The sequence below is a fragment of the Phaseolus vulgaris genome, chromosome 6 (genome assembly GCF_051622355.1).
Source record: "Phaseolus vulgaris cultivar YP4 chromosome 6, ASM5162235v1, whole genome shotgun sequence".
NCBI classification, from domain to species: Eukaryota; Viridiplantae; Streptophyta; class Magnoliopsida; order Fabales; family Fabaceae; genus Phaseolus; species Phaseolus vulgaris.
This window is the reverse complement of record NC_143503.1, coordinates 3,448,876-3,470,449: the sequence shown is the minus strand read 5'-3', so window position 1 is coordinate 3,470,449 and position 21,574 is coordinate 3,448,876. Positions and strand designations below refer to the sequence as shown.

The 21,574-nt window shown below is 41.7% G+C and overlaps 1 protein-coding gene across 1 annotated transcript; it reads left to right on the top strand.

The window, feature by feature from the left end:
- The first annotated feature begins 12,746 nt into the window (after positions 1–12,746).
- On the top strand, positions 12,747–21,200 carry LOC150026268 (uncharacterized). Its single transcript, XM_090303350.1, has 3 exons — positions 12,747–14,090; positions 20,497–20,935; positions 21,025–21,200. Exons 1-3 carry the CDS (start codon positions 12,762–12,764, stop codon positions 21,198–21,200), a joined length of 1,944 nt encoding a protein of 647 aa, XP_090159476.1. The 5' UTR covers positions 12,747–12,761.
- Positions 21,201–21,574: the final 374 nt, after the last annotated feature.

Below are 21,574 nucleotides of genomic sequence, written 5' to 3'. Positions count from 1 at the left end.
ATTTCGTTCAACCTTGGCGTTCTCACTCGAGGGGGAGGCGTTCTCTGCGAACCTACCTTTCCCGCACTCGAGACCTCTAACACAAGGGAACGGTTTGTATCTGACCTCATCTTCGCTCAAAGGCAAAGGAGGATTTCACTGGTAAACCTTACTTGTTCATTCTTGGTGTTCTCACTCGAGGGGGAGGTTTTCTCTGTTAACCTACCATTCCCACTCTCGAGACTTCTAAACCAAGCGAACGGTTCGTAACTGACCTCGTCATAGCTCAAAGGCGAAGGAGGATTTCTCTGGTGAACCATTTCGTTCAACCTTGGCGTTCTCACTTGAGGGGGAGGCGTTCTCTGTGAACCTACCTTTCCCACTCTCAAGACCTCTAACGCAAGGCGACGGTTCGTAACTGCATTGTACAAAAATTCGAGAATATACTTCAATCGATTTTTATTGGGTGACCTCGTTAAAAAACCCTTATAAGGGAAAAAGAGCGTCCCCTAAGAACTATGTACAATGCTAAATTTTAACTGAAGTAAAACTTGAGGTTGGTCGCATTCCATGTATGAGGAATCGCGCCTTTCTTCAGCGTCTCAAGCCTGTATGCCCCATTCCCAAAGGCCTTTGTCACTCTGAAAGGACCAGTCCACTTGGGAGACAGCTTGTTCTCCAGTTGATATGGGTGGGCCTTCCGCATCACCAGGTCGGCGACCTGGAACTGGCGAGGCTTCAGCTTCGAGCTGTGCTTATACTCCACCCTTCTCTTTAATGCTTCAGCTTTAATTCTTGCTTCCTCCCTGACTTCATCCAGTAGGTCCAAGTTCACCTTTCTCTCTTCGTTAGACTTTTTAGCCACAAAGTTTTGGAAGCGTGGCGAGCTCTCCTGGATCTCCACGGGAATCATCGCATCTGACCCATACACCAAGTTGAAGGGTGTCTCTCTGGTTGTGGACTGGGAAGTGGTGTGGTAAGCCCACTCAATTCTAGGAACCTCCTCTGCTCAGGTTCCTTTGGCCTTTTCGAGCCTTCTCTTCATACCTCTGAGCCGGACTCTGTTGGCAGACTCGACCTGCCCATTTGTCTAGAGATGCTCAACTGATGCGAACACCTGCTTTATTCCAACTTCTGAGCATAACTTGCCCAGTTGTTGGCTTGCAAACTGTGTGTCGTTATCAGACACCAAACGCTTCGGTACCCCGAAGCGGCACACTATGTTCTTCCACACGAAGTGCTGGATCTTGTGGGTCGTGATTTGCGCCACTAGCTCAGCCTCTATCCACTTCGTGAAGTACTCTATGGCAACCACGAGGTACTCCATCTGCCTTATTGTCAAGGGAAAGGGTCCCAAGATATCAATTCCCCATGTATGGAATGGTCAGGGGCTGTAAATCGACCTGAGCTCTTCTAGTGGCGCCTTGTGCCAGTCTGCGTGTTGCTGACACTGCTTGCACTGTTGTGCGTACCTCGTGCAGTCTTCCTTTACGGTTGGCCAATAATATCCCACACGAATGGCCTTTTATGCTATGGATCGTCCATCGATGTGACTCCCACATATCCCTTCGTGGAGCTCTGCCATTATTCGTGCACATTGGTCTCCGCTTACACATACCAAGATTGGGTGGGTGAACCCATGTCTGAACACCTTTCCATCGATGAGAGTGTACTTGGCATAATTTTTCTTTATTTTTCTGGCCTCTGTGGGCTCCAATAGGAGTATCCTATCAGCCAGGTAGCGCTTGTAGGGCGTCATCCAGGTTTCGCCTCCCTCAACCAGGAAAACCTGCATTGATTCCTCCCCCAGGACTGGATATATGCTTACCCTAGGAGTCTTCAGTGTCTCCTGGGTCAGTGACCGATGACTCCTCGCCCTTCCTTTCGTCGTGTTGATCTGGTGGACACCTACCAAGTTATTTGCGGTGAAAGTTCGAGGTGTCTTTAGGGTTTCATGTATGATTGTCCTTTGTCTGCCCCCCTTGCCTGAGCTGGCGAGCTTAGCTAGCAAGTCAGCTCGGGCATTCTACTCTTTAGGGACATGCACCAGCTCGAACACCACGAATGACCCCTTCAGCATCTGGACGTACCCTAGGTATGCGGCCATCTAAGGGTCCTTGGCCTGGTATTCTCCTGTCACTTGACATGTGACTAATAGGGAGTCACTCTTCGCCAAAAGACTCTGCGTCCCCATCTCCTTGGCTAGTAGCATGCCAACGATGAGGGCTTTGTACTCTGATTGGTTGTTGCTGGCCTTGAAGGCGAACCGTTGGACCTGCTTAATCAATAGCCCGTTCAGTCCTTCCAAGATGACACCTACCCCGCTGCCTTGTTGGTTAGAGTACCCGTCTCAGAGAGCACCCATCGGAAGTTGGCTTCCTCTTGGTGTGCATCTGTCGAGGAGAGCTCTACCATAAAATTTGCGTAGACTTGGCCTTTAATAGGGCCTCAGGGCTCGTACTAGACATCGAACTTTGAAAGCTCTACTACCCATTGTACCATTCTTCCCGCCACATCCGGCTTTTGTACCTTTCGGATAGGCAGGTCTGTCATCACTACCACGGTAAAACTCTGGAAGTAGCGGCGAAGTCTCCTTGCTGAGAACACTACTGCCAAGGTTTCCTTCTCTAGGACCTGGTATCTTACCTCAGACCCTTGTAATACTTTACTAACAAAATAAAAAGGCTTTTGCACTTGGTCCTGCTCTTGCACAAGGACCGAATTGATCGCCCGTTCCGTCACAACGAAGTACAGGCGGAGTGGAGTACCCAGCTGTGGCTTGCACAACATTGGAGATTGGCTAGGTACTCCTTCAGCTTGAGGAACGCCTTTTCACTCCCTGGACCAGATGAACCTGTTGTTCCTCCTCAGACACTGGAAGTAAGGGTGACCCTTGTCTCCTCCAACTGATACAAATCTAGACAGAGCAGCCATCCGCCCTGTCAACTGTTGCACCTCCTTCACTGAGATTGGGCTTCTCATCGCAAGGATTGCAGCGCACTTCTCGGGGTTCGCCTCTATCCCACGTTCGGTGAGTAGGAAACCCAAGAATTTAATCGCTTCCACTTCGAACACGCACTTCTCGGGGTTCAGCTTTAGTTTGTACTTAGCTATTGTCGTAAATAGCTCTTCTAAATTAGCCACTTGTTGATCTTTCACCTGTGAGGTCACCACCATGTCGTCCACATAGATTTGCACGTTTCGCCCTATCATGAGTGCGAGTACTCTGTCCATCAGCCTCTGGTAGGTGGCGTCTGCATTCTTCAGCCTAAAGGGCATCACCGTGTAATAGTAGCAAGACAACTCTATCATGAACGTTGTCTTGCATTCGTCCCTGGGATGCATCTTAATCTGGTTGTATCCAAAAAAAGCATTCAGGAAGCTGAGCATCCTGCAGCCCAAGGTGTTGTCCACCAAGGCGTCGATGCTTGGTAGAGGGTACGAGTCCTTCGGGAAAGCTTTATTGAGGTCTGTGAAGTCAACGTACATCCTCTATTTCCCATTGGCTTTCTTCACAAGGACCACGTTTGTTAGAATGGATGGCTTTAAACCAGAGGGGGAGTGAATTGTTTAAAGAAGATTTTCGTAAACTTTTAAAACAAGAATGAATTTATCTCAGGAAACTATTGATAAGAAATTCAGTTTACCAAAAACAGCAAACAAAATAAGCACAACCAGAAAAACAATCGGTTGTTTCACAGAAACAATCGGTTGTTTATACCAGCAAACAACAAATAAAACTGAAATTAAAGAGTTAGAGATAGAGAGATTGTACACAGATGCTTATACTGGTTCACTCCAAACCCAGAGTTACATCCAGTCTTCTCAGAACCCTGAGGAAATCTACTAAGCAATCACCACTTGATCACTTACACAACAACCAAGAGAATGACCTTGAACACCTCAAGAAACACACTCTCCTTGGTCAACACACCAACACCAAGATTGTTGATCTTGATCCCCTCAAGAACACACAGCCAATCTCAGCAAACATAGAAACAAAACTTGTTTTACAGAGTACAAGGATTACACTTGTTACAGAAGATAATCTGAAATCAATACAAGCCGAATCCTATTCCACAGACTTTGATCAATCACACAAACTTAACAATCTCAGCTCTTTGAAAAACTCAAAAACTCTTAGTGAAAACTTGTCAAAGATTGATTCTGAAATCTGTTATTCTGAATTTATTCAAAGATGTAGTTTGTTATAAAATCTTAACAAACTCTTAAATTGCATTAAAAGATTGGTCAAAGCATTTAATGACTGGAGCGTAAGCAGTTAAATCATTTAAAGCTCAGTCAAAGATAAAACAGTTTTTCTGTTATGGTCCCAAAACAAACAATCGGTTGTTTCCTCGAATCAATCGGTTGTTTTGGTTCTTAACAGTTCAACCATTTGAAAAATAGTTTTCAATCTTTTTCTCAAAACACCTATGTACAAACAATCGGTTGTTTCGACAAAACAATCGGTTGTTTTAATGTAGTTTAAAAACATTTTACTTTCACAAAGATTGAGATGCTTATGCTTTAGATTTAATCAAAGGGTGGATTACAAACACCAAACTACCCCAGAACTATACTAAACCAGCACAACAACACCAAGCACAGCAAAGGCTTCAACATCCTTCAAAGGATTTGGATTCTTCAAAGCTTGAACACCACTTGGTTCAACAACGTTTGCCAACTACTCAGGGTATTGGATCTCCCTTATATGGTCAACGCTCAGCAGCTTCTTTGTCTCTTCTTTTATGACCTGTCGCCTCTCCTCGTTGAACTTCCTTCTTCTCTGACGGGCAGGCCTGACCTGGGGGTCCATGGTGAGGCGGTGGCATAGGAAGTCTGGGTCTATGACTGACATGTCTGAGGCGGACCATGCGAAGGCATCCAGATGTCGTGCTATGACCTTGCAATCTGGTCTTGTGCTGCTTGGCCTAATGATTTTCCAAGTTTGAACGTCTTGCCTCCAATCTCCCTCTCCAGGACGTCTCCTTCTAGTTCAGGTCGCCTCTCTCGGGCGATCTTTGCATGGGCGACCCCTTCTTCACTTGGTGCCCTAGTGGTGACCATGAACACCCCTCTCTTGGTCTTAAGGCTATTTTCATAGCATCACTTAAAGTCCTTCCGATCTGACTTGATGGTTATCACCTTTTCTCCTAAGTCAGGCAGCTTCATCTTCATGTGCCTCGTCAACGCCACCGCCCTCAGCCTGTTCAGCGTAGGTCTACCTAGCAGTATGTAAGCGGAGGAGGCATTGACAACGAGGTACTTGATGTTCTCTGTGCGGGATGCGGCACCATCTGTGAAGGTGGTCCTTAGCTCTAGGTACCCATGCACCTCCACCTGGTCTCCCACAAAGTCATACAAACAGCCGGTATAAGGCCTCAGTTGATTAGGGGACAACTGCAACTTGTTAAAGGTCGTCCAGAACATAACGTCTGTCGAGCTTCCCTGGTCCACCAATACACGGTGTACCTTTCTCCTTGCAGTCACTACTGATATCACCACTGGTCATTGTCGTGGGGAACAACGTCTCGGAGGTCGGCTTTGGTGAAGACAAGGTCTACGTCAAGGGCTTGATCTGCCTCTTGCGCCTCTACTGTCATCACCGCTCATGCATACTTCTTCCTTTGGGAAGCGGTGCATCCTCCACCTAAGAAACCCCCCAAGATGGTGTGGATCTCTCCATGGATGGGCATCTCGTGCCCCTGATCCTCTCCTGACGCTATCAAGTTTTGTGTTCCCTGTGACTCCACCAAGTAGTCCTTCAGGAAATCATTCTTCACCAGCTCGTCTAACCGGTGTCCCAACGCCAAGCAGTTACGTTGGGGTGGCCAAACGCTTGGTGGAACTCGCACCAAGCGTTCTTGTTAGGTCCCAACTTCTTGTATGTCTTTGCGGGTATCTTTAATCTCTCCGCTATGTTGGGGACGGTGATCAGGTCCTTCAATTCTACTACGAAGTTGTGCCTTGGTGGCACATTCTCCCTTGCGCGCCCCCTAGTATGGGACTTCCTGGGTTCGTAGGGTTGTTGCTTCGCTGGGGCCCTCTTCTCTGTCGTGGCCTCATGCACCCTCAGGGGTTGAGGTCGACCCGTTGCTCATGGACGCGTGGGAACAACGCATGTGTGCTTCTCGTTGACTTCTCCCTCCGCGGCAATATGAGCCACCGCTCGACGCCTTATCTCGCCAAAAGTCTTGGGGCGGTTTCTGATGAGCGATTCGCTGAAGGGTCCCGGCACGATCCCCTACCTGAACGCATGCACCATCATAGTTTCATCCTTGGTGTTCAGCCTCACCACCTGTGCCCCCAAAACGATTGAGGAACTCTTTCAGGGACTCTCCATGATACTGTCTTACATCAAAAAGATCGTAAGAAATGAGCGGGGGAGCCCGATTTGCAATGTACTGCTATCTGAACAGCTTAGAAAGTTGCGCGAACGACGTCATGTGGCCATCAGGGAGGTTGATGAACAAATCCATCGTTGTGCCCACCAGCGTGCTCATGAACAGCTTGCATTGTACCGCGTCAGAGCCCCCAACCAACATCATTTGCGTATGGAAGGTCGTGAGATGAGACTATGGGTCCTTTACACCTGTGAAGGTGGCTTTGGGCCCCACGAACGTGACTGGTATCATGGCATCCATGATCGCTTGCGAGAATGGCATTGGGAAATCCCTAGGTGGTGTCGCAGGTACTTGATCTTCCACCTCACGTTCCCTTGCCTGATTCCGCAAACCCCTGCGTAATTCTTCATTGGTTCTTTGCAATTCTTCATTCCTTGCTAGCGACGCAGCCAGATCAATCTAGATGTGTTCTTGATCCGCTTTTGATGCAGCCACCATTTCTTGGAGGGCCTGCATCGTTTCCATGATCTGTTACAGGGTGAGGCTTTCGCCTTTGTTCGGTGCAACGAATCCTTGCCTCGTGTTCCTCATCTTGATGGATCATCTTCGTTCTTGTGAATGGGACAATATCTTAAATCGTGCCCCACGGTGGGCGCCAAATGTTCCTGTCGGTTGACTCGATTGCCTTCGTACGTCTACGACGATCACATGCCTAATTATCCCTGCCTTCGTTCGTGCCTTTCCTCGATCAAACACCTGAAAATGCAAAGGCAAAGGGCGCCCTAGAGGCCCTTTACACTCTGACGCTCAAGTCAATCTTACGGCTAGGAAACACCGAAAACTTAGCTTAAAAGCTCTCTGTGTAAACTGTGTGTATTCGCGTAAGTGTTGCGTGAAAACTTGCGTACCTTGTTAGGTTTGATACTACCCTTTATATACTCTAGGGTTTCCACTGTTTCCGCTAACCACAATTAGGGTTACTGAAGGTGTTCCTTAGCGCCGCTATCACCCACTCTTAGGGCAATCTAGCGCGTAAGGCTCCCTTACTAGAGTGCAACCTCTAACGAGATGACCACCTAGGTACCAACTTGTGCACCTAATCTCTAGGGCCCTCCATCCTGGGAGTGCCCTAGTTGTTCACGTGCCATGCATGCAGTCTATCCCTGAAACGTAACCCTCTCGGGCTTTATCTCTTCCAGTGGCTTTTTACTTGTGTTACGCTTGAACGCGTCATCCACACCACATGCATGGGCTCCTCGTGATCTAGGCTTCTCCCTAATTGATAACTGGTGTGTTGTCTAGGATCCACCTCTCGTGGCCCAGCTCTGCTGTTTGACTTGCCGAGGTCCGAGGACACGTCAGCACATCCTGATGACCGAGGCTTGACCACTCCTCGACCCTCTAGGCATACCGTTTGCGAGGCACTCTAGGCGTACTGCTTGTGGGACCCAACTTACGTGACTGATGCCTGAGCACTCCTCGACACCTTGGGCGTGTCGTCTGCAAGGCGCTGGCCCATGTCGCTCGTGGGACCCAACTTACGTGGCCCCACGTCTACCAGCAGTCAACGACGCCCGAGGACTGGTCGGTACACTTTGCGTATTTGGAGTTGGGTTCGGCTCATTTTTCCTACTTATAATTTCTCTAATAAGGATTATCTACTTTCTTTTATTAAGAGTGATTGTATTCCTTTGGTTAAATTAATTAAACTTGTTGTGGTAACTTTTTCTATTGGATGATATGGCGTATGAAGAATTATGCTCGTTTTCAGAATAAGATTGAGGTTTCTATGGCTATTTTGGTTATTAAAGATTTAACTTGTATAGTGGGTAATTCGTCTAAAACTTCAATGAAGAATGATATGTTTGATTTCAACGTGTTCAAGTGTTTTGGTATTAACACTCGTACTGGTAAAGTTCTACGTCCTCTTCCTATTATATGGGAGTTTCCTTCAGCAGGATGGGTTAAAATTAACACTGATGGGGCTTTTAGGGGATATCCTGGTTTTGCTACTTGTGGAGGTATTTTTCGTGGGAGTATGGGGGAATTATTGTATTTTACAGAAGATTTGCTTCCAATTCTCTTTCTGAGATATTGTAAATTTTATTTTCTCTTTCTTCTCCTTGAAACTTGTTTCCCGTTTTGGTTCAAGAAGCAACTTCTTTCCACAATCCTCTTGTCATGATATTTTTTTGTGCGTTCTTTATAAAGCTTTGAACAAATGTATGCATTTAACCTCATCTCTTCAAGTTCCTGGATTTGAAGTTTTCTTTTTTCCCCTGCTGCTTTAGCATCTAAATTTAATGTTTTTAATGCCCAATATGTTTTATGCTCCAATTCCACCGGAAGATGACAAGCTTTCCCGTAAATAAGCTGAAATGGGGAAAGGTCAGTAGGCGTTTTAAACGCTGTTCTATACGCCCACAGAGCTTCATCAAGTTTGATTGACCAATCTTTCCTTGATGCAGCTACTGTTTTCTCTAATATTTTCTTGATTTCTCTGTTAGAAACTTCTACCTGCCCATTCGTTTGTGGATGGTAGGCTGATGCTACTTTATGATTAACCCCATAATGCTCTAACTTTCTTCAACTGGGTATTACAAAAATGAGATCCACCGTCACTTATCAATACTCTTGGAGTGCCAAATTTGCAAAAAAATATTCCTTTTAAGAAATTTAATGACTGTCTTGGAATCTGCGTGTTGTGCTGGAATTGCTTCCACCCATCTAGAAACATACTCAACTGCCACCAATATATATTCATTTGCAAAAGAAGATGGCAAAGGCCCTATAAAATCAATGCCCCAACAATAAAAAACCTTAATTTCTTGAATATTTTGTAATGGCATCTCATGTCTTCTAGAAATGCTTCCTGTCCTTTGGCACCTGTCACATCTTTGTACTAATGCATGTGTATCTTTAAACAACGAAGGCCAAAAAAAAACCTGATTGAAGAATTTTTGCAGCTATCTTTTCCCCATTAAAATGTCTTCCATATGCTGAATTATGGCATTGCCATATAATTTTCTTGGCTTCATCTGAAGAAACACATCTTCTCAGCAAATTATCTGCACCAATTTTAAACAAATGAGGATCATCCCACACATAATGATTGGCATCCTTAAAAAAATTTCTTTTTTTATGCCAGTCCAAATTCTCCGAGATTGTTCCAATAGCTTTAAAATTGGCCATGTCTGCAAACCATGGCCTCTCTTTGATTATCAGTAACTTCTCATCTGGAAATTCAGCAAGAACCTCCGGCTCCAATATGGTTACCTCATCATTTGCTAGTCTTGATAAATGAACTGCTACATTGTTCTCACATCCTTTCTTATCTTTGATCTCCAAATCAAATTCCTGCAACAAAAGTATCCATCGTATAAGTTTTGGCTTAGAATCTGCTTTATTCAATAAATATTTTATTGCAGCATGATCAGTGAAAACAATGACTTTAAAACCTATAAAATAAGATCGAAATTTCTCAAGTGCTAGTAATTGATGGAGGAGAGCCAAGCTCACCACCCTATGGAGGACAAGAGCCAAGTCTAGACCCATGTGGGGAGCGTCTAGCACAAGATGAGGGGCGACTAGAAAGGGAGCGTCTAGGAGGAAGCCTAGACCGTCTAGGACCTATCACTAGGTCCATGGCCAAGCATCTTCACGCACATTTGGGTCAAGCAACGAATGGAAGGGAGAAGAACATGTACATGCTACATGGAGGCCCATTAGGAGTAGCTTAGTACTTAGTGTAGTGTTAGAAAGCATAAACTTGTCTCCTTTTTTATTTAACCTAGATTGCTCACGTTTTCTAGAAGATTCTCCACTAGGAACGGCCATGTGCTCCATGTGCCATGTGCCTCACATTTCCATTTCATTTGGCTAGCATTTCATCTTCTCTTAGCTTAGCATTTACGGCCTCCTTAGCCTATAAAAGGAGAAGCCCATCACTTGTATTTTCAAGATTGAATAAAGTATTGTTATACTGCCAATTTAGTGCCATACATTACTCCTTGCCTAGCTTCTAGGTTTTGATCTTCATTTCACCACCTTCAAAGGGGCTGGCCAAACCTCCCCATTTCCACACTCTTCATGCACCTTCAAGGTCACCACACCTCTTAGGAGGACCTTGTCCATCTCCTTCATTAAACTTTCGCACCATCTTCTACAAACATCCAAGAAGAGCTCATAGGAAATCCATCATTTGGTATCATGAGCTATGGTTCTTCAAAGATCAGTATCTCTTTGCAATTTTCTTTTTGAGTTCTTCTTTAATCCGTGTTGTTCTTCATATTTCCATATTTTCTTGCTGTTTTTTATTTTTTGCTTTGATTTGGTGTGCTGTTTGGAAATTCCAATCGGTGCATCTTGTTCAATTGTTCTTGAGCAATCTTTGTGCAATTTTTGGTAGGATTCTATATACTTTGTGTTGTTGCTTTTATTTTAGGTATTTGAGTCCTTATTGCAATTTTTTTTGGTTCATTTTGTGTTATTTGAGTCTTTTAATTTCTGAATCCATATGTGTTTTGTCTAGTCATGTTCTTCCAAAATGTCATCAAATCATAATAGTACTTTGTTTGGCTTATTTGTTTCTTGATTTTGGGTATTTTTTGCTTGATTTGAAACTGCTGTGTTTTTTATCCTTTGGTGCTTTTTATTTTTAGCTTGAGTTCATATTTGTGTTTAGATCTACACAAATTCCTTTTCATCAATTCCATTGTGTCTTTCTTTTGGTATATCTTGCTGTTTTTTTTTCAGAAATACAGAATCCCCTGTTTTGCATAACTCTGTGTTGGCTGTTTTGCTTAAGAAAATTATTTTTCCCACATAGGAAATTTCTGATCCTCTGGATTATGCAAGATTGAGGTGTTACAGAAAAGACAAAAAAAAATCAGTTCAAAAAAACAAATATAAAAAAAATGATAAATATTATAAAAACAGTGTGCAAATCTGGCGCTACAGCTGGCGTAACTGAACACTGATTTTATAAAATTTATTAAAAAAAATGGTTCATGCGTTTGGAGTGAAACCAACGCCAGAATTTAGTTGAGATCTTGACTTGTTTGCATATAAATTTTCAGAAGCAAATCTTAAAAGGGAAGCTCAGCATAAATCAGGGAAAATCACACTCTCTGGCCCACAACAATTTTCAGTGGAGCTGTTTTTTATTTTGAAATCAAATCTAGTGCTATTCCTAGGATCCATTTTGTGTGCCTACCTTTCTTTGAGTACCTTTTATTTGCTTGTCTAATATTTCTTTGGAATTCTTTCTAGTTGTCACATTTTAACTCCATTTGTGTGGTACTGTTTTTCCAATTAATTTGTTTCTTGCTTTAACTCTTTGTCCTCTAAAGCTTGGTGGTGGATTGATTATCAATTGGTGCTTAATTGAGTGGAAATTGACTTGAGTGAGGTCTAGTTTGCTTGATAGGTGATGGATTGAAGAATTAATTCCCCAATTCCAAGGGGAACAAAGGCAAGGGCAAAAACAAACACCTACAAAAACACCACATACATTGGAAGGCCCAACAAAGAGGAGACAACCAAGGAAGTGCCAATAGAAAAAAAAAAAAAAAAAAAAGGGATCAACAAAGGGAGTTCACTTTTTCATTTGCCACTTAACTTGTGTTAATTACTTCTTAATTACGTAATTAGACGGTGAGTGTGTCTTCAAGGGCTCCAAGTGTCCAAGAAGCCTCACCTAGGGTCGATTAGTGTAGAACTATCTAGTTTAGCAATTGTTAATTGTTTTAATTACATCTCTTTGCTTTAGATAGTTACGTTTTTAATTGTCTTGTATTGCTTAAAGCTTTGTTAATTCTTGCTTGGTTAATTAGTTAGTTGCATTGCTTTCTTGCATTAAAATTTTGATTTCTCCAACTTAATTGTGTTTTAAGTGATTTACTAAGAGAAAGCTTTGTGTGAAGCATTAAGGGATAGTCTTTGGCTAAGGCAAGGCTTGGTATTTAAGTAGTCCACTGTGACTCACCTCCCTTACCTGGAAGACTACCTTCTTTGACTTCCCTACATTTTCTCAAGGTAAAATACTTCTACACACAAAACTTTAGTCATGTCTTCTTCTTCTCATTCGGCAAAGTCTATTGAAAGTGAAGTAAAATCTTTGAAAACTCTTTTGAAAGAAGTTTCACAAGCTGTGCAAATGATTTCTTTTAGACAATTGGAGAATGAGACTAAAATCAATGAGTTGACTAAAGCCAAGGAAGAGAAGTCTCAAAAATAAAATAAAAAACTCATACTCATACATCCCATTCTAAAAGTAATGAGTCTCTAGGGGAGGGAAGCCTTAGAATCAATGATTATTACCAACCACCCCCTAGAAGAAATAGGCAAAGGGAGCAAGAGGGCCCAAGGGAGGTTAGAGTAGACCTACCTCACTTCCATGGTAAGGAGAATGTAGAAATCTACCTAGATTGGGAGATGAAAGTAGAGCAACTCTTTGCTTGCCATAGGGTGAGTGAAGAACGTAAGGTACCCTTAGCCACCCTTAGCTTCCAAGGGAACGCCATGTATTGGTGGACCTCTCTCGAAAGAGAAAGACGTCTTCATAGGGAACCTCCCATTGAGTATTGGAATGACCTTAGGGGTGCCCTAAGACGTCGCCATATACCCTCATACTACCATAGGGAGTTAATGGACAAGCTCCAAAGACTCCAACAAAAAAATATGAGTGTAGAGGAGTATAGGCAGAAAATGGAGCTCTACATGATGAGAGCATCCATTAGGGAAGAGGAGGACACCACCATAGCAATATTCCTTAGTGGCCTTTCTCTTGAGATAAGAGATAGGGTAGAACTTCTTCCCTACCAAGACTTGAATGACTTGGTTCAACTTTGCATTAAAGTTGAACAACAAATTTTGCGCAAAACTTCAAGTCAAAGGGTGAGTTCCTACCCTAGCTTCTATCCCAAGAAAGAATATAAAAGGGAGGGTAGCACATCAAGAGAAAAACAAAAAGAACCTACCAAACCCTTAACAAAAGAAACCTCCACCCCACCCATCCGAGCTAGAGATGTTAAGTGTTTTAAGTGCTATGGAAGAGGGCATATGCAAGCACAATGCCCAAACCAAAGGACTTTGTTTTTAAAGGGTGTAGACGAATACACTAGTGGCGAGGATGAGGCTAGTGAAAGAGAGGAAGGGGGAGAGGATGAGAGGGTAGCTCCACTAGAGGGAGAATTGCTAATGATTAGGAGAACCCTCAACAATCACCCTAGCAAATCCATAGAAACTCAAAGGGAGAACATATTTCATACAAGATGCAATGTTTTAGAAAACATATGTTCCCTCATTGTGGATAGTGGATCTAGTTGTAATTGTTGTAGTGCTAGAATGGTGGATAAGCTTAATCTACAAGTAGTTCCTCACCCAAAACCTTACAAATTGCAATGGATTAATGAACATGGGGAACTAAGTGTAGATAAGCAAGTGGAAGTCAAGTTTTCCATAGGGAACTACAAAGACAAGGTTTTATGTGATGTAGTACCAATGGAAGCTTGCCACATCTTATTAGGGAGACCATGGCAATTTGACAAAAAAACCTTACATGATGGTCTCACTAACAAGATTTCCTTCACCCATAAGCATAGGAATTTTGTACTTAGTCCTTTATCACATTCTCAAGTGGTAAAAGACCAAATACAAATGAAGCATAAGAGGGATGAGGAAAACAAAAAAAAAAGAGTGCTAGAAAAAGAGAAAATCCTTAGGGATAGAAGGGCGTGGGAGAAAAGTGTTCCTTCCCACAAGGTTGCTCAACAAGAAAAGTCTTTTGAAAACGTTTTGGAAAATCTGCTTCTTGTTGAACAACCAAGCCTAGTCTTTTGTAAAGGAACACTTGCATGCACTGCCACAAGTGATGAACTCATGAGTCTACCTCCTCAAGTAGAAAAACTTTTAAGTGAATTTGAAGATATATTCTCTAATGAGGGACCCATTGGGCTCCCTCCCATTAGAGGTATAGAACATCAAATTGACTTCATTCCGGGGGCAAGCCTACCAAATAGGCCCGCTTATAGAACTAACCCCGAGCAAACCAAGGAGATAGAGTCACAAGTTCAAGACTTGTTGGAGAAGGGTTGGGTTCTGATGTGAATGCAATAACAAGAATACATGATTCTTTGACATTCTTAGGAGCAACTTGAGTTGGTCATGAAATGGCACTTTACTTAGAATTTGATCAATGTTCTAATTCAAGAACTCACCAAGACTTTGCACCAAACCAAAGCTCATATGGAAGTCCATATATTGTCAAATGGAATCAAACAACAATGATGAAGAACAAGAAAGGTAAATCGAACAGAAATGTAAAGATAAACTACTGAATTGAACCGAACAAAAGAAACAAAGCTGGAAACACAATTTCAAACGGTACAAATGAAAGGAAAACACTAGAAACTAGAAGCTATCGAATGAAAATTGAAGAAATGAAAGAAGAACACTTATAGAAATGGAGCTTGCTGGATTTTGAGACTTGGAAAAGCTATTCACGCCACTTGGAGCCTTGTTCCAAGATAAGTGAAGGAGTGCCGCCACTTGAAGCTCACCATTGCTCACAAGATAAGGCAAAGGAAGAAGAAGACTCAAGACTCACAATTTCTCTCTAAATTTGAGTATAGTCTCTCTACTTCAAAATCCAAATCTGAATTGTACAAGGGCAGCACCTTTATTTATAGCCTATAAGGTGCTGAAATGCAAAGCCAAATGTGCCTCAAATGAGAGTTAAATTCGGTGCCAACTAGTGCATGAAGGAAGTGTGACTTTCCTTCCTAGTTTGGCACCTCCTAACTCCTATCTACACTCCCCCCTAGCCTCCCTTACTACTTACACCTATTTATTACATCCGCACCCCTATTCTATAAAAGAAATAAGAAGAGCCATCTTATTATACTCTTATCCCAAAGCTCTTGCCATGCTCCTAGTGATTCGTTGGGCTTGGGCCCCTTGTTGGGCTTGGACCCCTTGTTGGGCTTGGGCCCCTTGTTGGGCTTGGGCTTCATGGGCTTGAGCATCCTCTACTTGGTTTCCATCAGGTTCAAAAGAGCCTAAGCCCTTGTGTTGTACCTGTCTTGTTGGTGACCAAAAAAGATGGAAAATGGCGTATGTGTTGTGATTGTAGAGCAATTAACAACATCACCATCAAGTATAGGCATCCAATCCCAAGGCTTGATGACATGCTTGATGAACTACATGGGTCAACCATATTCTCTAAAATTGACCTTAAAAGTGGGTATCACCAAATTAGAATCAAAGAGGGTGATGAATGGAAAACCGCTTTTAAGACCAAGTTTGGATTATATGAGTGGTTGGTGATGCCCTTTGGGCTCACTAATGCCCCTAGTACATTCATGAGGCTCATGAATCATACCTTGAGAGATTGTATAGGTAAATATGTAGTAGTTTATTTTGATGATATCCTAGTGTATAGCAAAACCCTAGAAGACCATCTAAGTCACCTTAGGGAAGTTCTTCTAGTGCTTAGGAATAATAGTCTTTTTGCCAATAGGGATAAGTGCACCTTTTGTGTAGATAGTGTAGTTTTCTTAGGTTTCATAGTTAACCAAAGGGGGGTGCATGTTAACCCCGAGAAGATCAAAGCCATCCGAGAGTGGCCCACTCCACAAAATGTAAGTGATGTAAGGAGTTTTCATGGGTTAGCTAGCTTCTATAGAAGGTTTGTGCCTAATTTTTCAAATCTAGCTTCTCCTTTGAATGAACTTGTAAAAAAAGATGTTGCATTTTGTTGGAATGATAAGCATGAGCAAGCCTTCCAAAGGCTAAAAGCTCAACTCACCAATGCACCAATTCTAGCTCTTCCAAATTTTTCCAAAACTTTTGAGATAGAATGTGATGCATCGGGAGTAGGCATAGGTGCGGTATTGTTGCAAGGTGGACACCCCATTGCATATTTTAGTGAAAAACTCCATGGTGCCACCCTCAACTATCCCACCTATGACAAAGAGCTCTATGCTCTTGTGCGAGCCCTAAAGACTTGGGAACACTATCTTGTGTCCAAAGAATTTGTCATCCATAGTGATCACGAGTCTTTAAAATATTTAAAGGGCCAACACAAGCTCAACAAGAGACATGCTAAGTGGATGGAGTTTCTTGAACAATTTCCTTATGTAATCAAATACAAGAAAGGAAGCACCAATATAGTGGTCGATGCTCTTTCAAGGCGGCATACACTCTTTTCAAAATTGGGTGCCCAAATTCTTGGATTTGATCACATAAGAGAGCTTTACCAAGAGGATCAAGAACTTTCATCCATCTATGCCCAATGTCAACATAGGGCGAAGGAGGTTACTATGTGGCCGAGGGATATCTCTTTAAGGAAGGAAAATTTTGCATTCCCCAAGGCACACATAGGAAACTCCTTGTCAAGGAATCACATGAGGGGGGACTCATGGGCCATTTTGGAGTTGATAAGACTCTAGACCTTTTGAAAGAAAAATTTTGTTGGCCACACAAGAGAAAAGACGTCCAAAGACATTGTTCTAGATGCATATCATGTTTAAAAGCAAAGTCTAGAACAATGCCTCATGGACTCTACACCCCCTTGCCGATTGCAAATGCTCCTTGGGAAGACATTAGCATGGACTTCATTTTAGGACTCCCTAGGACTACAAGAGGCCATGATTCTATCTTTGTGGTAGTGGACCGTTTTAGCAAAATGTCCCATTTTATTCCTTGCCACAAGGTAGATGATGCTCAAAATATTTCTAGACTCTTCTTTAGAGAAGTGGTGAGACTTCATGGTCTCCCTAGAAGTATAGTATCCGATAGAGATCCCAGGTTCATAAGCCACTTTTGGAAAACTCTTTGGGGCAAACTTGGAACAAGACTACAATTTTCAACTTCTTGTCATCCTCAAACGGATGGTCAAACCGAAGTAGTCAATAGATCTCTTGGGACTATGCTTAGGAGTATCTTCCCCACATTGAGTTTGCTTACAATCAGTAGTCCACAAGACTACTAATGCTTCTCCTTTTGAAGTAGTATATGGATTTAATCATCTCACACCTATGGATTTGTTACCTCTTCCTAATCCACAAGAATTTGTGCATAAGGAAGGAGTAATCAAAGCCGATTTTGTGAAGAAAATGCATGAGAAGATTAAACTCCAAATACAACAACAAAATGAAAAGTACACAAAATACAACAATAAGGGGAAGAAAGAAATAATTTTTGAGGAAGGAGACTTAGTTTGGCTTCACCTTCGCAAAGACCGATTTCCAACTCAAAGGAAGTCCAAACTAAGTCCCCGGGGTGATGGACCCTTTCAAATCCTCAAGAGACTCAATAACAATGCATACAAATTGGACCTACCTCTTGAATATGGAGTACATGATACTTTTAATGTAATTGATCTTTCTCCATTTGTAGGTACAAATGACGACGAGGACGAACTGGATTTCAAGACAAATCCTTTCCAAGGGGGAGGGGATGATGGAGGAAGGCCAAGCTCACCACCCTATGGAGGACAAGAGCCAAGTCTAGACCCATGTGGGGAGCGTCTAGCACAAGATGAGGGGCGACTAGAAAGGGAGCGTCTAGGAGGAAGCCTAGACCGTCTAGGACCTATCACTAGGTCCATGGCCAAGCATCTTCACGCACATTTGGGTCAAGCAACGAATGGAAGGGAGAAGAACATGTACATGCTACATGGAGGCCCATTAGGAGTAGCTTAGTACTTAGTGTAGTGTTAGAAAGCATAAACTTGTCTCCTTTTTTATTTAACCTAGATTGCTCACGTTTTCTAGAAGATTCTCCACTAGGAACGGCCATGTGCTCCATGTGCCATGTGCCTCACATTTCCATTTCATTTGGCTAGCATTTCATCTTCTCTTAGCTTAGCATTTACGGCCTCCTTAGCCTATAAAAGGAGAAGCCCATCACTTGTATTTTCAAGATTGAATAAAGTATTGTTATGCTGCCAATTTAGTGCCATACATTACTCCTTGCCTAGCTTCTAGGTTTTGATCTTCATTTCACCACCTTCAAAGGGGCTGGCCAAACCTCCCCATTTCCACACTCTTCATGCACCTTCAAGGTCACCACACCTCTTAGGAGGACCTTGTCCATCTCCTTCATTAAGCTTCCGCACCATCTTCTACAAACATCCAAGAAGAGCTCATAGGAAATCCATCAGTAATTCTTTTTCTGTTGTGGTGTAATTACTTTGAGTTTCATTCAAAACTTTACTCGCATGGTGTATTACTTGAAAAAATTCTTTCTTTCCTTTGTCCTAAAATTGCTCCTATTGCATAATCACTAGCATCACACATTATCTCAAAATTAAGTTTCCAATCAGGAACAGTTATGATAGGTGCAGAAATGAGTTTTTCTTTCAAGATATTAAAAGCAGTTAAACAATTATCATCAAATTTAAAAGGAGTATCCTTATTGAGAAGGTTGTATAGGGGCTTTGAAATCTTGGAGAAATCTTTAATAAATCTTCTGTAAAATCCAGCATGCCCTAGACTTGTCTAACAATTATCATCAAATTTGATAGCTGTCGTTTTGCTGTCAAATTAATATGATTCTAGCGTAGACTTGTCTAACACTAGAGAGATGATAGTATAACTGTGGCCAGATGACCCCAAGTCGTCTCCCAACGAATCCAATAGTAAAATCAGTTGATCAGGGTTTAAAATCTATCTGCAAGCAATAAAAAGTTAACAATAACAATAAAGATAAAAAAAGGGGTTTGAGATAGTTGTGCAGAAAATATAAAAGAAGATTAAAATAACAAATAAAAAGTGGTTGATCCCCAAGTTCTTTCACCATTGAATTCTTCACAGGTTCTCTAAAGATTAATCTTTTCTCAATCCTCCAACAGAGCTAAACCAGATTGAACATGTGCCGATCTGATTCAACTGAAACTCACCAGTAAAGCATGCGTCTACTGGTTTAATCAATACCCACTTTGTTCCATGCGTATATTCCATGGGAATGGTTATCTCCTCTCTCTTGAATCATGCGCCCAAGAAATTAATTAGAACAATGCGAACTAACTAAGAAACCAAAGTTTAAGATAAGGCAGAGTCTCAATCATGCATTCAAGTACAACCTCTCACAAAAACTAGTTTTCCAGAAGATTAGACAATAAAAACAACTGCTATAAAGAATTGAAAAATGAAACTTTTATTGAAAAAAACCTCAGAACTCAATGGGAAATTACAAAGGAATCAACCAAAAAGGTTTAGCCTTCCATGCGGAGGCAAAACAAAAGAATTACTAAGAAGAAAATAAACTAAGAAAACCCTATGAAGCTCTCCCTTTTCTCCTTGATGCTTATGTCCTTTTATAGGCTTTTCTGCTCCAAGGATCTTGGGAAAATATTGTAGTTTATATTTTGTTAACAGTTTCCAAGTTTCCAGAATTATTGTATTTTACAAAATATTTGCTTCCAATTCTGTTTCTGAGATATTGTAGATTTTATTTTCTCTTTCTTCTCCTTGATACTTGTTTCCCGTTTTGGTTCAAGAAGCAACTTGGCCGAAAAACTCGTGGCTAAGGTCCATGCACACTAGTTCAACGCGCTCACGTAAAACACACGAACTGAACATTTGGCTCATTCATAAAGGTAGATGCTTCCTCCGGATAATTTACTCTAAAAACACAAAATTAACAATAATAATAGTTAAGGCCCAAATAAACCGAATTATAAGAATATTAATTAAAACAATGGATTTATTTATTATTATAGTCCAATAATCTATGAATAAGGCTAGTGAGTGTGAATAAATATATGCTCATCAGTATTATGGTCCGAAGCTGCAAGATGGTGTGTACATATTCTCAATCGGTGTCCTACAACAGTTGTGCGAAACAAAACTCCTGAGGAAGCATGGAGTGGAGTGAAACCAACAGTAGATTACTTTCGAGTGTTTGGATGTATAGCACATGTTCACCTACCAGATCAACATCGAGTCAAATTGGATGATAAAAGCAGGCAATGTGTTCTTCTGGGAGTAAGTGATGAATCCAAAGCATATCGTTTGTTTGATCCAATCAACAAGAAAGTACTGATAAGTAAGGATGTGATATTTGAAGAATAAAAGGGATGGAATTGGGAACAGAATGAGGAATACCAACAGGGCATTCTTGATTAGGGAGGAGATGAAGAATATATGAGTGAACTGAAGAACAGAGTGAGGAGATTGTTGTGGATCATAATGATGATCAAGAAATTGAGGAACAAAATGAAGAGGATGTTGTGGACATTTCCATAGGCATCAATGCTCCTCCTAACAATTATGTGACTTCAGTTGAAAGGAGGGTTAGAAGGAATAGGAGAGAGCTGGTCTGGATGATTAATTATGAAAAAGGAGAAGGTCTATCAGATGATGCTGACCTAAATGTAATGATGGTCACTGGAGATGATCCAATTTCATTTGAAGAAGCTATCAAAAGCCAAAAATGGAGAGATGCAATGATGAAAGAGATGGAATCCATAGAGAAAAATCATACTTGGGAGCTGAAAGATTTGCCAAGAGGAATGAAGCCAATTGGGGTAAAATGGATCTTTAAAACCAAATTTAAAGAGAATGGAGAGATAGACAAGTTCAAAGCAAGGCTAGTGGCAAAAGGTATGCGCAACAATATGGACTACATTACACATAAGTATTTGCTCTGATTGCTAGGCTTGATACTATTCATATAACACTTTCAATAGCAGTACAATATGGTTGGATTGTTTTTCAGTTAGATGTGAAGAGTGTCTTTCTTCACAGTGAACTTAAAGAGGACATTTATGTGCAGCAGCCCACTGGTTTTGTGAAAAAGGAAGAAGAAGACAGAGTGTACAAATTAAAGAAGGTGTCATATGGCCTTAAACAAGCACTTAGAGCTTAGTACAACAAGATAGAGGCTTACTTTGTTGATAATGGCTTTGACAAATGTCTTTGTGAACATACATTGTTTACAAAATCAAAGGAGGGAGGTAAAATTTTAATTGTGAGTCATTATGTGGATGATTTAATATATACTGGAAATAATTGCAGTATGTGTGATGAGTTTAGAAGATCTATGATGTCTGAATTTGATATGACTAATTTAGGAAGAATGAGATATTTTCTTGGAGTTGAAATTATGCAGAGTTCAAATGGAATTTTTGTATGTCAGAGGAAATATGCTCATGAAGTGCTTTCACATTTTGGTATGGACAACTGTAATTCAATTAAAAATCCAATTGTTCCAGGCACAAGACTGTCAAAGGATGTTATTTT

Excerpts from the sequence above, each read along its gene's own strand:
- LOC150026268 (XM_090303350.1), top strand. The coding sequence starts at position 12,762 with ATGAAAGTAGAGCAACTCTTTGCTTGCCATAGGGTGAGTGAAGAACGT. Across the intron at positions 14,091-20,496 it reads AAAGTGTTCCTTCCCACAAG|AGTGAGGAGATTGTTGTGGA; the intron begins GTTGCTCAACAA and ends ACTGAAGAACAG. Across the intron at positions 20,936-21,024 it reads AGCAAGGCTAGTGGCAAAAG|TACAATATGGTTGGATTGTT; the intron begins GTATGCGCAACA and ends TTTCAATAGCAG.